Source organism: Lepeophtheirus salmonis, chromosome 11 (assembly GCF_016086655.4).
Source record: "Lepeophtheirus salmonis chromosome 11, UVic_Lsal_1.4, whole genome shotgun sequence".
Lineage (NCBI taxonomy): Eukaryota > Metazoa > Arthropoda > Copepoda > Siphonostomatoida > Caligidae > Lepeophtheirus > Lepeophtheirus salmonis.
In genome coordinates, this window is record NC_052141.2 from 5103685 (window position 1) to 5120056 (window position 16372).

Consider the following 16372-nt stretch of genomic DNA (forward strand, 5'->3'; position numbering starts at 1 on the left):
TATTCATCACAGGAGGAACATTTCCGGTGTCTACTGCTAGCCAGCGGTCATTTTTTGGGTTGTAGGCGGTGTCCAAGGTGAAGTTTGACTCACTTAGCTTTATGGTACCTGTATTTGAATTACAAATAGGGTGGAGCTTCTTGCCTCTTTGCAACCTAATGTCATTTATCTTCGTGCTAAGAAGGTGACTCCTTCCGCTGATGTAGGAATACAAGCCAAGGTCGTCCTTGATGGCCCTGGTCACAATTCTCCTATTCATATACACACTCAGAGCCCTTACGACGCTAGGATTTTCTTTGGTGGACCTCCTGAGTCCAGGCAGGAAGTGGCCGGTCATCCTTTTGGCTTTGTTTGAACCACATGAAGAATAAAAAAGCCCTTTAACCGCCTTCGGTCGTTTGAAGACGTCATAGACGGTGATTATCGCATATTTGGTTACTTTTATGCTTGCCTGAATATCGTTACTGCCCTCAAACAATTCTGCAATGACTTTTCGTTGTCCTTTTCCTGCTTCGTAGTGAAACGGATAAGAGTAAGTATAAAACAGAATTTGTTGTCTATGGACAGTACTTTCCGGTAGAGTAAGAGCTACTCAAAATAAACAAGCTAGATTTGAAAAAAAAACAGTTAAAAATATATCCAAATACTTCTGCCCACCCCTGTATACTTAATCAAAGTATAGTTGAACCAAAGCTGAGGAGCCGCTCCATAAAATAATTAAAAATACATCGAATTTTTGTTTTCTCATCCTTCTCTACATATTGAATTATCTACCTAGACAAAAAAATATTTATATTTTTGTTTGTATATAATAATATCTTCTTTTCAAATGGGATTCAACTATTCAAAACAAGATACAAGGACGTCAAGAGGATTATATTTATGGATATTTTTTTTGAAAAAAATTTCAAAAATTTAATTTCTAATCAAAAAATTAGAAAAATTAACAACTGTTCACTAAAAAGTAAACTTTTGGGAAAAAAAATTCACAAACTTAATTTAAAATATTAATTTTTTTTTCAAAAATCCACAACTGTTGACAAAAAAATTGTCATTTTTGTTTGTATAAATATTTCCAAATTTCACAAATTAAATTTTTTAATTTTTTTTAAAAATTAAATTTTAAATGTTTTGAATAAAAATTCAAATATTAAATATTTTAGTATAGTGAAAAAATTATTAACTTGGGGGGGGGTACAGCTCCTCCAGCCTAGACATTCCCCGGCGGATGCCCCTAAGGTGTATAAATGTTATATAAAGAGGTTGAATTGAAGTTTATTCTTTAAAGAAAAAAAAGGTTTATTGTATTTTTTTCTTTCCTTCTCGTCCAAGTTTTTTTTTGTATTATTTATATATATTATGTTGAATATATATAACATTACGAAGGAAATCACAAAGAAATAAAAATGGACGACATAATGGAAATTATTGGAATTCAATAATAAAAAAATAAAAATAAAGAAACCCTCGTACAAACATAAATATATGATTTAAAAAAAAAAAACACTTTCAAATCTCATAGAATTATTATAATAATACCCTTGTACGTCGTACAGGGGTTCTCAATATTTATATGTACATAACTAAGGTTTACCTGGCGTTGCTTCTGCCAAAGAGAGAGCAAGAAATAATATTGACAATGGTCAAATCAAATTTCTGAAGAAAGTTGCAAAAAAACAAACTTTTTGCACTAATTGTAAAAAAAAAATGTCGTCAAAAAAATAAAACTCGATAATTGCTTCATTTTCGCAACTATTGCAAAAATTATACAATAAAATGTTATGGAAATTGAAAATACTGTAATATATTGAATACTATGTTTTCAAATTTGATGTCCAAAATCCATCATTTTGTGCCATTTCTTCTTAAAATTTGGCATTGACGTTTGATGAAAAAAAGAAGAAAAATTATTCAGAAAAGGATAGATATTTTAGTTCAACATCTATTTTTATCGTCAAATTTATATGCAATCGAATCTCCAGAAAAATTTTTACAAGCTTTTTTTAAATTATGAAATCCAATATTTCATTGGAAGCTCATTTTTTTCCACCTGAAAAAACCAATGTGCAATTTTCATCGATTTCCTTTTTTGCCCATAACTTTTTTGATATTCAATCAATTTAGAAAACGTAGTTATTCGTATAGTTGTTTTTTGAGACACCAGTCACTTTTTGATTCATAACTTAACCCCTGATCTGGTCTCCTTGAAGTAAAAAAACAAAAACAATTTTTGTGTATGTAATAAGCCTTGTAATTCTTTATATGCCCCCCAAATAATTGGCACCTCGTGTTAGCCTGACCAGGTTCAAAAGAAGCACACTTGCAAAGTTTCAGTCTCCTAGGTCCAACGTTGTGAGTAACCATTAAGGACACACACACAAACTGTATTTCATATATATACAGAAAATATATGCAAAATATCATAATAGTTGCTAAAGTCAGAAAATGACTATAATTTGAAGCAGAGTCTGATGTGTAGAGTTGTATGAAATATGACCTTCACGCATGCAATTATTATTTTTAGTTGGCAATTTGAAGAGCTTTTTTTTTTTTTTAATTTACACATATCACATCAGTCAGAAATCATTAAAGTTTCTCGTCCAATTCAGAAAACATACAATGTCCAAATAATGATTATAAAAATATAAAAACTACAAACAAGTCAATGTAAAAATTAGAAATTTTATATGTTTAATTATTTAATTCTGGAAGGAGGAAAATAAATAAGAAAACCCGGTAGATATGTAATCAGATCAAGAAGTGAGGTTCCCATGCGAGCTCTTTATATAACTCTCGCTTGCTCTTTTCCTTTTCTCCAATATATCACTTATGACGTAGTACCGATCATCCTATGATGACGTGAAGACGCGGGAATCTTGTTCATTTATTTAATTTTTATAATACGTAATAACACAAAAGAGCCATCCCTCTGTTCTAGAGAATTCCCTGGTCCGTCGGTAGGCTTTATACACGGTAATAGTTCATCATTTTCCTGTAACCTCTGACTGGGCAGAGACGGCTTCTAGGATCTGCAATGAGTGGAGTACATACTCTTCCAGCCTCTGTGGAATCGGCAAGATTTTATTTTTAACCCCATATATTATCCTTTTGACTTTAGAGATACAATATTCAGGTTCTGTTTGTCTTTCGAAGACGTTGCTACAAGCCAATCTGAAGGGCAGAGTTCGGCCGTAATTTTCAGGGATAATATGATCCACTATTTCAACGACGGGAGTCACTTTTGAGCAAAAATAAAACAAATGGAATGAGGTCTCAATGTTTTTTTGTTTTTTTTTTACAAAAAGAGCACATTCTAGACACAACCATTTGTTTTGACTTATTTGTAAATAAAGAAAAGGTGGCCCATGGGTATCTTAAACATTTTTGATGATCGTTTTTTTTTTTTTTTAATTTTCAAACCCTGTTGGAGACCGAGTAGAATTACAGATCGACTTTTGAGTAATTATTGTCAAGTTCCTTTTTTTATTTCCTTCTCGCCTTCGTCACAGCTACTCCTAGAAAGTTTAATGAAACGTCACGACTAGTTATGTCCAAATTGTGTATATAAGGTTTATTTGCATTTTTTTTTTTTGTATTCTCTTCCTTATTTTCATTTATTTAACATTTTAAGGTAGAAAATGTCTATTAGTGCAATTGTTCCATTGTAACAGCCCTGATTACACACTATCTAATTTTTTACCTCCAAAACAAGGTTCTCCACAACAGTTTATCCTATCCATCTTGCCGCCAAAGCTTTTGAGGTTTCTACAATTAATTTTTCATAATAAATATTTTTCTTTTCATAACCGATATGGTTTATAACTCTACTGGAAAACACTTAACTTTTATTGATTTTTATTTGCATACTTAGTTCCAGTTTAATGGATTATTTGTACATCACTAGTCGTGACAGCTTAGCTGCTCTCCTACAAAACATTCTTTAATTAGTCAGGGTTACCATGTTGTTTTCTCGTTTTTTTAAAAATGTTTAAAATAAACTCAAATTTCGTCACTGGGTGTCACACAAGCTCTTGCTACATTGTTATTGCTTAGATCAAGTAGTCAGGCAGTTCTAAGATATTATGCTCACACTCAATAATGAGGCATCTACAGACATACATTTGCTTTAATAATATAGATGCAAATTTTACTTACTATTATCCTTACAGGCCGTATATTGAATCCCACAAAAGTTCCGTTCCATACGAATACAAATGGCATAGTCCGTATTGGAGAGCTGTAATCCACTTCCAGAGTTGTAATTAAAGCTGAAAAACTGACCCGCCACCCCTGTAAAGTACTGGAGACAGCCATTGGATGCTGCAATGAGAAGAAAGAACATTAAAAGAACCTATTAAAATGAATTGAGATGTAGATATGTTAAATAATATTTGTACAAATAAATATGCTGTAATTCACTTTGAAGAAAAGCAAATACAAAATTTGTTAAACGGTATGGTTTTTCTTATTATTATTATTAAAAATATACTATATCTTTCTTGCGTGAAAAAAAGCAATAAATCAAACTCTTATAATACAAGCAGAGCCATATATGTATATATACATAAATTAACTGTATAAATGTGTATAATACCTATCTATAGCTTGAATCAAAAACATGATACCCTTTTTTTCTTATTTCTCAATTACCCACATGTGTACAGGGTGGGGATTTTAAATCCGGAACATTTAGGGATACCTTATATAGCAAATATTTTCCCAAAATACATTCAGCAATTCATTTATCCTTTTCCCTTACATGACGGGATCCATAGCGAAGTACATTCCTCAAAGTAACTATCTCCAGCTTCAACCACAGCTACTACTAAATTAATACACATGTTGGCATCGGCTACCTGTTTCATATTTTTGGATGATAAATTGTTTTACTACTATTCCGAGTGGTCCTTTAAAATCTTCACACTTTGAATTTTAAACTTCACCACGATTTAATTTATTAATTAACAATAGAATTTCAACATAATTAATACTATAAATAGATGTGTGTCTGAGATCTCTTTATCATTAATGCAGCCGCCCTTATCGGCAATGATGGCTTCCAGGCGGTGGCGGAAGACCTGGTACTCACTGTAGATATAGTTATCTGTCTTTAATTTCAATCAATCAGTCTTCATTTAATGATAATGTTTATAACGAATTATATACATGAAGTACATCACTAAAAGCACCCACCTCCAGCTTCAATCACAGCCTCCAACCTGTCCCTGGACCTGTCAGAGGCCATAATAAGTCCATGTCCATGTTGGCAACTGCCTTGCGGATGGAAGCCCGTAAGGAGTCAACAATGTGCAGTGCACGATTATTGGACTCCCTCTCATTCGTGCAGGTGATATTTCCTTTGACCAAAACATAAATGTCTTAAAAATGTGTGTTTTTCCGGAATTAATCGGGACCCATTACCCGATTTGGACAAACTGCACCAATATAAAATTCTAGTATAACACCGCCTCTGTTGACGCCAATTTCAGTTCTCTAGCATCCTTATATATGGAGTTATTTGCGTCGTTGTGCGTGCAACCGGCACAAAGACACACAATAATGGCTGCACGGCTTTTTTATTCGGAGGACATCTCAAGGATTTTGTAACTTTTCTTATAAAGTTTTGTAGGCTGAATCTGATCAGCACACTTTTATAGACATAGATCTCAGGATTCTTCTTCAAAGATTGATGGTATAAATACGACGATCTATTAAATCTGGACGATTTAAAGACATTGTATATAACAATTACGTTTTCAAAATTATTCTGCAATTTGCAAATATTTTGCTCCTACGTGAGTACATTATAGTCAAGTCTTTTACTCAAACCAAATACCTCCAGCTTCAATTACAGCATCCAGCCAGGTTCTGAACCTTGTATAGGCCTTGATGAGGAATTCCTTGTCTATGTTACCCACTGCCTCGACAATGACAGCCTGTAAGGAGTCTACAGTGTTATGTGAATGTTTATTTGGTTCTCTTTCAAATACACCCACAAAATGAAGTCAAAAAGGTTCAGATCTGGATAGATAGCCGGTCACATTTCCTTTGTCTAAAACATCAGGAAGTCTAGTGTGCGTTTTTGGCTCTCAGAACGATCATGAGTCTTCCTTGCAAGGGTTTCCCACCCATCAGACTTCTTGTAAGCCTGAGTCATATGGTAAACAGTTGATTTGGGAAGCTTTGTAAACTCAATAATATCCTTGGACGAGCACGTGGCAAAGATGCACACAATAATGACCGCACGTCGTTCGTATTTGGATGATATTACATGGGCTTTTTATTTTTCTTATACAACTTTGTGGGATATTCTGATGAGCATACTCTCATAAACATATACTTGAGGGTTGTTAAGTCTAAACTTGTTCCGGATTTTAAATCCCCACCCTGTATATATTAGGTACATTTGTATGTCTAAGTAAATAAGTATAATTAGTTTTGTAAATCGTAACTTAGCTGTCATGACGTTTCATGAAATTCGTTCTTCTGAGGTGAAGGAAATAAACACAAGTCCCACCCCTAATCAATCAGGGGCATATGCAGAAATTACTCATTTTCCATCCTCACTTATAGTCTGAGTCCAATAGGTACAACTCCTCAGCGTTTAAATCTATCGAAAAATACTAAGGATTGACAACCCTGTATACATAGGTTGCAACTTATATTTAAAGCCTAATTATGAAAAAAAAAATAGTTATAAATGAAATGGGCTTTATTGCTTTTCAAAATACCCTTCATAAAGACCTTTTTTTTTTTTTTTTTTTGCATACGTTTGAATCAGTTTTCGAAGCAGTTTTTCCATTCTGATTCAAATAACTCCAAAACATAGGTTTTGAATGCAACAATAGCTTCTTCTGGAGATAAAAACCGCGGTGCACGTAATTTATTTTTGATCCCTGGGGATATAAAAAAGTTATTGTGGGCTAAATCAGGGCGTTATGAAGGATGCCCCATCATTTCGATGTTTTCACTAGTAACTTTTTTAACCAAAGTGTGAGCTCTTGCAATGTTATGATGAAGAATGATTCGCATGTTCTTCTGGTTGTTCTTTTCCCAGATTTCTTGGAAGACTTCCGGCAGACAAAAGGTCGTGAACCATTCAAAATTAACTGCCTTACGTTGCTCTAATGCTACAGAAGCTATGAGACAAAAGTGAAACAAAATATGAAAAAGGCAACCATTTGCTTTTATATTCTTCTCCCACGAACAACTTTTGTTGTATTAGGCTCATCTTGAAAGGGCCATAGAGCCTATTGTTCTTTTGTTTAAGGCTTTTATGAATATGTCAATGTTTGGTCACCTGTGTAAATTTTATACACAGTTTTTGATGTTTTGATTTCCTGGCACCAATCGGGACTTGACTTCTTTTGATCATTTGTCAGATTATATGGGAACCAATGGGAACATATCTTCTTTACAGGCAAATTTTGATATACTATCCTGTAGATGATGGTCACACTAATCCCCAAAGATGTCTCAATCTCCCAGTAAGTCACCTGACGAACTTGTTTTATTAGCTAATGAACGTCATCGATGTATTCTGGCAGAATAACTTATTTTGGACAATCTTTACGAAATTCGTCGTGGAGGGAAATCCGGACTCAATTAAATTTCTTATCGTAGTTTTTTATTATACTGTTAGATAGTATATGATCGCTATATAAGGAATTAAGTTCATCGTTGCCTTGATAAACCATTACGAAAGTTATGAAAAATGATTGTACAAAATTGTTCAGGAGTGAATTCTTTTTTTTTTTTTTTTTTTACTGGAAATAATATTTCAAATCAATATGAATGCCACAATCACGTGAAAATATCAAAACGTTACAGTAAAGTTGATACTTGGAAATACCAAGCTATCAACTGAATGCAACAGATGGAGATTAGAATGCAAAGTTTCTAAAGGGATAAAAAAATATAAGTAGAAATCTACGTATAACACAAGGATTGATGCCCCGAAAATTATAATGAGTCCAATCCAAGATGACAGACAGTAAGTAACAATTTTTTTTAATATTCTACTCTATACATGTACAATATATTGTATCTTAATTTTTGTGGGTTTAGAGAAGCCCTACGTCGAAATGGGGAAGGGGGGAATAGCGAATAGCCATATACATACATATTTTTAAGACTTGAGGTCTTTTTTTTTTTTTAAATAACCAAACTGCTATATATGGTTGCTGTACCCTAGGTCCATTGTAGAGAGAATCATCCTGTACAAGATAAAAATAAATAATGCGCATAAAATATGTGGCCCATCAACACAAAAGAAAGCTGGAATGATTATGAATAAAATTGAGTGTGTATTGTATTTGTATTCTTCAACAATTATTCATGGTCCGCTCCTATCAACAAATTACTCTAATTAACTCTTTGGCTGTGCCGCAAATTCCACTTGAAGTAGCCAAAATTGATTTCCACCATTAAAGAATGAGAAATTGATAGATTTAATGTTTGAAAGGAGTCATATCGAGGGCAATATAAGTCTCTCAAATCAAACAAAGATTTGATAACTATAGCTAAAATTCTTAGGTGCTTATAAATGTCGCACGTCAACATAAAAGCAAACTAGAAGGATTTTTCTCAAAATTGAGTTTGGATTATTTTTGTATTTTTATGCGACAAATCATTGTCAATTTCTATTATCTATCGAATTACTCATAATAACCAATTGATAGATTCAATGGTTGGAAGGGGTCAATAAAAGTCCCTTAAATCAAATACAACCACTAAACCAGTAGTTCCCGAATCCAAATGGAGTCTCAAAACCAATGCCAAGGGGTCGTTAAATGATTTTTAGCCAAATATTGTAAATTATATAAAATACTGTGAAAAACAAATTAAGACATTTGTATAAATGTCTACTATGAAAATAAATATAACAGTTCTCTAAGTTACTCAGCACAACGTCTGAGTCAATATTGAACATGTTTTGGTTTATGTTTTGTTTTAGTCGCCCCAATGCTGTTGTTCCTCCATTTTTATTGGCAAAGTAGCTGACTTTGGACTAGATTAGCCGAATTGGACAGCATCTGGGCGATTTTTTTTCTTCTTAGTGGTTAGTTATTTTTTGTAAGAGAAGTAAGAATAACGTGTTTAACTTTATTTAAATGCCATTCTTGACTCAAAGCATCAACTATTCAATATAAACAGTTGTGGGAATCTTATTAATGACCTCAAATATCGTGGCAACCTGGTGATTTACTTCTCCGAAGAAGAATTTACAGAATGTATAGTTACTTCACGAATAACAGTTCCTTATTTTTGACAATCAACACTTATCCCATTTATTGTGCCAGTTAATTTTGAGTGTAGTTTGTGATGCACACAATGGTTTCATCAGAATAACTAATTGATAAAAAAATCACTATTGTTTGTTGTATAAGAATACAAATGTCACACTCAATTTGAAAAAGAATCATCCTAGCTTGCTTTTGTGTTCACGAGAGTCACTGAAAAGTCCTTGCAAAATCTAAAAGATGGCACTACTGACGCATATCGATGTTATGTTTAGTTAGTAGCATCTCTTGGAAGAACACACACCAACTTTCAGCCAGATTGGTCAATTTTTTTCTGTATGGGATTCGTTTGAATCGAGGAATTTGAGTGGCCTTTTTGGTTTCAAGAATATATTGATGTATCCATGTTTCATCCAAAAATGACCCTTAAAGTCCAGCGGATTCTTCTGAAACAGCTGCAAACCGTCCTTGCAACATTTCACTCGATTATATTTTTGGCCAAGCGTGAACAATCGCAGTAATATATTATTTATCCGTTCATTCGAGATGCCCACGTACTAGCAATCTCACACACCTTCACTCTTCTGTCATCTATCACCATATTATAGATTTTATCCATTATTTCTGCAGTAGTAACCTCAACAGGGCGTTCAGAATGTCACTTGTGCCCATATGACTACTCCGAAAATTTTGAAACCACTTATAAACAGTTCTAATCGATGTTGCTGAGTTCTTCTAATGTTTATCAGGCTTCTTTTTAGTTTCCTAAGGCATTTTGCATTTCATAAAGTAATGCTTCATCAACACACAAAGTTATTTTTGTCCATTTTTTGAAAATAACTCCACTTCCTGGATTCAAACGAATGCCAAACAGAAAGGAATCGACCGATCTGGCTGAAAGTTGGTGTGTCTTCTTCCAAGAGATGCTACTAACTAAAAATAACCTCAATACGCGCCAGTAAAGTCATCTCTTGGACTTTGCAATGACTTTTCAAACAACCCACTTATTTATTATAGTATAGAAGAACAAAAAATGGACGACATTATGTAGGACTTAGGGTATGCTTCATATATATGAGAAAAGGGTATATATACAAAGGGGACAGCTTCATACATATAATAATAGAAGTTCTGATGTTTATAGATGATTTATATACACATAAAAAAGTCGAGAAAAGAAGCAGAAGACGGGGGAATAAAGAGAAGAAGAAACTATTCATATATGTATAGTGTATATTCTCTGAGAGCAGTACCATATACAGTGCGTTTCAAAAAGTTGAAATGGTTTGGAAAGGTTGCGATGAGTATAACTGCAAAAGTCCAGGCTGATCCAAAAAAATAATGTGTTGCTAAAACTCAAAAATTTCAAAAACCCAAAGCTCTCCAGAAAAAATTAAATTTTTGAAATTTTTTTTCTTCGAAAAATAAAAATTCTTTGGGAAAAAAATATTGAGAAATTTAAGTTTCGGATAATAATTTTCGGAAATTTAATTTCATATATTTAATTTTTTTCGAAAAAAAAATTCAAAAACCCACAGCTCTTCAGAAAAAATTAAAATTTTGGATTTTTTTTTTTTAAATTTAAGTTTTGGAATATAACTTTCGGAAATTTAATTAATTTATTTAGTTTTTTTTGAAAAAAACCATTTCAAAAATCCAAAGCTCTCCAAAAAAAATTAAACTTTTGAAAAATAGATTTCAAAAATTTAATTTAATTTGTTATATTTTCTTGAAGCAAATTTTATGTATTAATATTTTCCGAAATTATTTTCAAAAACCCACACCCCTTCACAACAAATTAAATTTTTTTGGAAAAAAAAGATGGATTTTTTTTTCAAAAATCCACAGCTATTCACAATAAATTAAATTTTCTTTAAAAAGCTAAAATTTCATAATTTGGGGAGGGCTACAGCCCCTCCAGCCCACCCTTGTAGACACCACTGACTAGGCACTTTAATCTTAGACTATTTTGCCTTAGGAAATCTTGCCTTATGCCATTTCGTTTTAAAATAATTTCCACTCAAGGATATCAGCTAAAAATAAATATAAACAATGATAGAATTATGCCCCCAAACAAAATTGCACTATGTTATGAGTTCGAACAGGACACAAAATAGTTCATAAAATTATTTTAATTAGAAAAAGAAAAATGAACTAACAGGAAAACGATTCGAACGGAAGAATTACTAATTACTACTCGGTTATTAACTATCACTCGATATGATGGTTTATTCATGATAGAAAAGACTCATGGACGAACAAACGTTACCATATGAGGAAAGAAATTAATTCCATGATTACTTTAACAGAAAATAACCATTTAATGCACTTTATAGTCATACTCATTTCATATTTTGATGGAAAATCCAAAGGGAACGTCAAGTTCAACCAAAAATAAATATAACAACGTATAAACTTCATTGGTCTATATTTTAAGGCGAAATACCCTTGAGACAAAATTACTTTAGGGCAAAATGTCCTAAGGCAAAAGTAACAGGCACTATTTTTTTTTTCATTTTTATAGTCTTCAATCCTATGTAGCCAGGTTAATAGAAATACAAGGTTAGTCAATCATGTAATCGGCCTTGCTAGAATTTTCAATTTGATGTATCGTACCGACTGTTGGGCGAAATATGCAGATTTTGACAAAACACACAACCCCTCATAGTCTATGACGTCACTATTACTAGAATTTTCAATTTAATATATCATAAAGACTGCTGAACAAGAAAAAAAGATTTTGGCAAAACACGCAACCACTCATCTAATATGACGTCAATATTAAAAGCGTGGTAAGAGTCAAAAGTCCGTTGCACAAGTGATGTGCTATAACCTTGTATTTCTACTAACTTTGCTAGGTAGGAATGAAGAAAATAAAAAGATAGCTAGGAGTACTAGACTGAAAAGACTAGGGCCATTGATTGGTAAAAAGATAAGACTGATAAAAAATAGACTAAAGGGGATGTAACAAACAGAAATCCTTTAATTTCTTATAGATTGCTTTAGTAATGTGAATCTAGCGTTGTATAAGTGCGATAGGTTTACGCGTGGCGGCATTAGAAAGATAAGATTTTTTTACTAAAAAACACTTTTGAGAGACAGTTATGTGATTGCTTGATTCGGTATTGTTTTTACAATAGATGTCAAAGATGGACATAAAAAAAAACGACGACATATTTTACAGTTTGTATTCAAACAATGAAAATTAAAAAAAAAAAAATTATAGATACATTTTTGCTACATCTATCATTAAAAAGACTTGAACGAGATGCTTTATGTAGAAATCCGAATCTTACGAACAAAAATGGACATATAAACTTGTTGCAGTTATTGTGGCCACTGGGTACAAAAGTAGAAAAAACTTCGAAGTCTGAAAACGTGGATGCGTGGAACAGTATGCGCAATGGTATTTTGAATTAGTTAATAATAAAAAATATATTTCATCTTGATCTCAAGGAGCAATCAAATGTTTGATCTCAACTTATACAACATCATTAGAAAGATCTATTTAAGTTATGTTAAATGAAGTATGAATTGGCCTTGAAGGCCTTATGGTTTTCAAAAAACGACGGATTTTTGTGGATAAGTAAATTTACCACGTTTTTTAGACAAATTGTAGGTTCTAGAAGCACCCCCAATTGCTGCAGAACTGAGTACCTTTCAATCATGAAATTGATTAAAACAAACAAATAGCCACTTACAAAAACATAAGCACTTTCAACATAAAAATCGTGTTAAAGGCAGGAAAGAAAAAGCAAAAAGCATACTGCGAAATTTGCAGTTAAGATTTTTTTTTGGTTTTGCCTTTTGCTAAACTCTTTTCCTCTAAATACTGTGAAATTTATGGGTATGAACCTAAATATGGGATATACATATTTCAAGCTTGGACTCGTTCAACCGTTCGTTTCTAAAAAACAAAAAAAAACATTCAGAATTTTATTGCTTAATTTTTCCATTCATTCATTTCTATTTGAAACAAAACAAAAAGTGATCAATTTGTATTCAAATGTACTTGGCTGCAAAAAACTTTCCTCCCCACCAGATCTGCATTTTAGATGCTACAAATTAACTTCTGGCATTTTTCCTCTTGATATATACAATTAAATGGATGAATTCATGGAACTTGTATATCTAGTTAGTTATAGAGTAACGATCGTACTCCTAGTGAACAAAAATGATTTGCCTTAGTGAACTAAATTAAGAAAATTATTGATCAAGTGGTCTTTATTTCTCCATTTGGCACACAAAAAATGTCTTTGGAAAACAATATAATGAACAGTTCAACAATTTCTTTCGTTAATCCTTCAATTTTTCTCCGTTCAGACACTCAAAAATGAACGGAAAATATGAATGGCTCGCATTTTACCCTCAATATTCAAGCCTGTCATACTTTAATTTTCAAAAAAGATGGCACGTGGCCCAATCAGTGATGGCTTTAGGGGTTAAAGAAAATAATTGATCATCTTGAATTGAATCAGAATATACAACTGTATAAATTAAACTTCTTTTTCGGCTAAATGTAACAAATGTTTCTTCGGCAAATTGTCATTCAGACAATAGTCCGCTCTCGCAAGAGAGGACATATCTGGGAGGAAAGAGGACTGTTGGGCAAAGAGAATAAAACCTTTTGCAAGGATGATGATGCTACGAAATATATGAATAATAATTTTTAGTAGTTTTTTGCTTTGAAGAAAATGAAATGCTGAAAGCTAGTTACGCCCCATGAATAAAAAGACCATTTCTCCCCTTATACATACATACTCGTACATACAAGGAAGACGAAAATACCTTGAGGCTAGAAATTATAAAGTACTTCCATGTAGTTTTTTTAAGAAACAGAATGACTCTATATATTGGTATATATATATATATATGTATATAAGTAGACCTATTGAGGTATAAAAAAAACGTTGACTGCAAGACTTTTTCTTTGGATAGGCACTATAATAATAATAATGAAAAAAACAAAAACGAAAACAATAATAATAATAATTCATTTCCTACGGATATAAAGAATAAATATGACACAATTTTTTACTTTTATTTTATGGCTATAAACGACATTGGACTACTTAAACGTCACTCTACACATTCTTTGAATCCATTTTCTACTTTTAAATTCGTCGTTCTTTGGGCACCAAATTCTTTATTCCTGCTCATTCTCGTGATAAGTACACTCTACAGGCTTGTGCAGCGAAACGTGGACTCTTGAGCCGCTTGGCCTTCATGACCTTTGTCAGAAGGTACTCCTGTATGAAAATAATCCCAAGTTGCCCTTCACGACCCTTCTGATGGTCCTAGCAGCCACGGATAAGTCTTTGGCGAGGCTATTCATCCATTTGGTTGGGTCTTCCTTGATTTTCTTCTCCAAGATGGACAGGAACTCCGGATCTCTCTTTAAATTGTACCCTCCACTTCCTTCTGCCCCTGGAGAGGTATTCTACATCATTTTTGATCCTACCCACCTTGAAAACCAGAGCTCTAGGAGCACTTTAAAATGTTCATAATCCTCGCCATATAAACTACAGCATCTAGGAGATTTGAGATACACTGCGTTTATGTTTTAGTCAAGATGACGAGATGATGAAATGTTTAGTATAGATTCTTTATGTACAAAGGATGGCTGAATTGGAATTTCAAAAAATAATAGCTAAACCTTCCTATATTATTTAGAGAATGAACATTAATTAATAGTCCACGTTTTGCTGACCAACTCTGTAGGTACATACGTCATAATCAGGGATAATAATTGATTGCCTTCTGGGCATGTTCAAAAAAAGAAAGACATCGAAAAGGAACATGGTAATTCAGACAATTTAAAGAATGTTTTGGAAGAGACCTGATTAGCTGTCATAACGTTTCAAACGTTATGACAGCTGCTGTAGAGGGATAAGGAAGTAATCAAGGATGTTGGCAAGAATTACTTCGATGTCGATCCTCAATTCTAATGTATGTCCGACAAGGACTTGCAATTATAAACAAATCCTCAAGCTGAATTTCCGTCTTTTATGAGCACATGTGAATATTCAATCAGGTTCGAATATAACAAAATATAGAAGGAAAGGAAGTTCACTACTACTAACGAGATAAATAGTATTGACAAAAGCTAAGGAAAAACTTACTCTTCAGGTTGCCAAATCCGAAAAAAAACGGTGTACGTAAAAAATATTAGCATTTAGCATGACTAGTCATAACCATTGAGAAGATTAACAAATATTGTTACAATATTTTGAGCCAGGACTTTCATTTCTTTTTAAATGTATAGCTAGTTATGCGTAATTTACCAATTACGCTCCCTGCGCAGGAAAAAAAGGACAAAATTAGTGGCATAAAAGAGTTGAAACATTTCTCAGTAACTGAGAACGTAAATTTCTTGGAATTTTTTGACTGAATAATTCCTGAGGATCAAGGTGAGTTGCTATCTATGTTCAAACATCACTATTGATCAAATCCCTCTAAATCCTCATATTTCATATATTCAACAATGCCACAACACCCTTGATGCTTATTTCCAACTGTTTTTAGTAGTTGAAAGTTTTGTAGATAAAAAGGTTTCATTTCTAATGATATATTATATGGAAATATATGAATACTTTATGTATATTAGTGTTGAGTTTCGGTCTGAAAATTAAAGACCGGTCTGAGACCAGTTAATTTTTAGTGAAGCAAAGGAATTTTCTATGCCACATTGTTACCTTGAGTGTATCACGCAACCTTTTATACAAAATTACACCTTCAAAAAGGCTCAAAATTACTTAGTAGTTAGACAACTCTGGGCCAATTCATCTCAACTATAGAATTTTTATTTAATAATTGTCGTAAAGCTTAATAATAGTGTTTTCTATTTTAATCAAGAAACGCTCAGAATACCGATTAGGGAAAAAGAAGCTGCTGACACATTGGCAGCTAACAACAAAATACACTGTAGAACTTTTTGTGTTAGAGAGATAACGACGTGATAAATATGAATGTATTACGCCATTTATTCTTTTTTTAAAAGCTCAAAATGGCTCACAAATATCAGCCAATCAAACAAATGATTACTTCTTCAGTATCTTTTAAATTTAATTACGGAATTATACTGAATAAAGACACAAAATCAGTTAATTATCTCCCAATTATTCCAAACT

General features: G+C 32.7%; 1 protein-coding gene across 7 annotated transcripts in view; it reads right to left on the reverse strand.

Moving 5' to 3' along the window:
* The window catches only part of LOC121125796 (uncharacterized), a 196619-nt gene that overhangs the window by 9746 nt on the left and 170501 nt on the right, over window positions 1–16372 (reverse strand). For all 7 annotated transcript variants that reach the window (XM_071891815.1, XM_040721025.2, XM_040721029.2 and 4 more), the window contains one exon: window positions 4156–4320. In XM_071891815.1, coding sequence (XP_071747916.1) covers window positions 4156–4320 — 165 coding nt within the window. The remainder of the gene's footprint in view (window positions 1–4155; window positions 4321–16372) is intronic.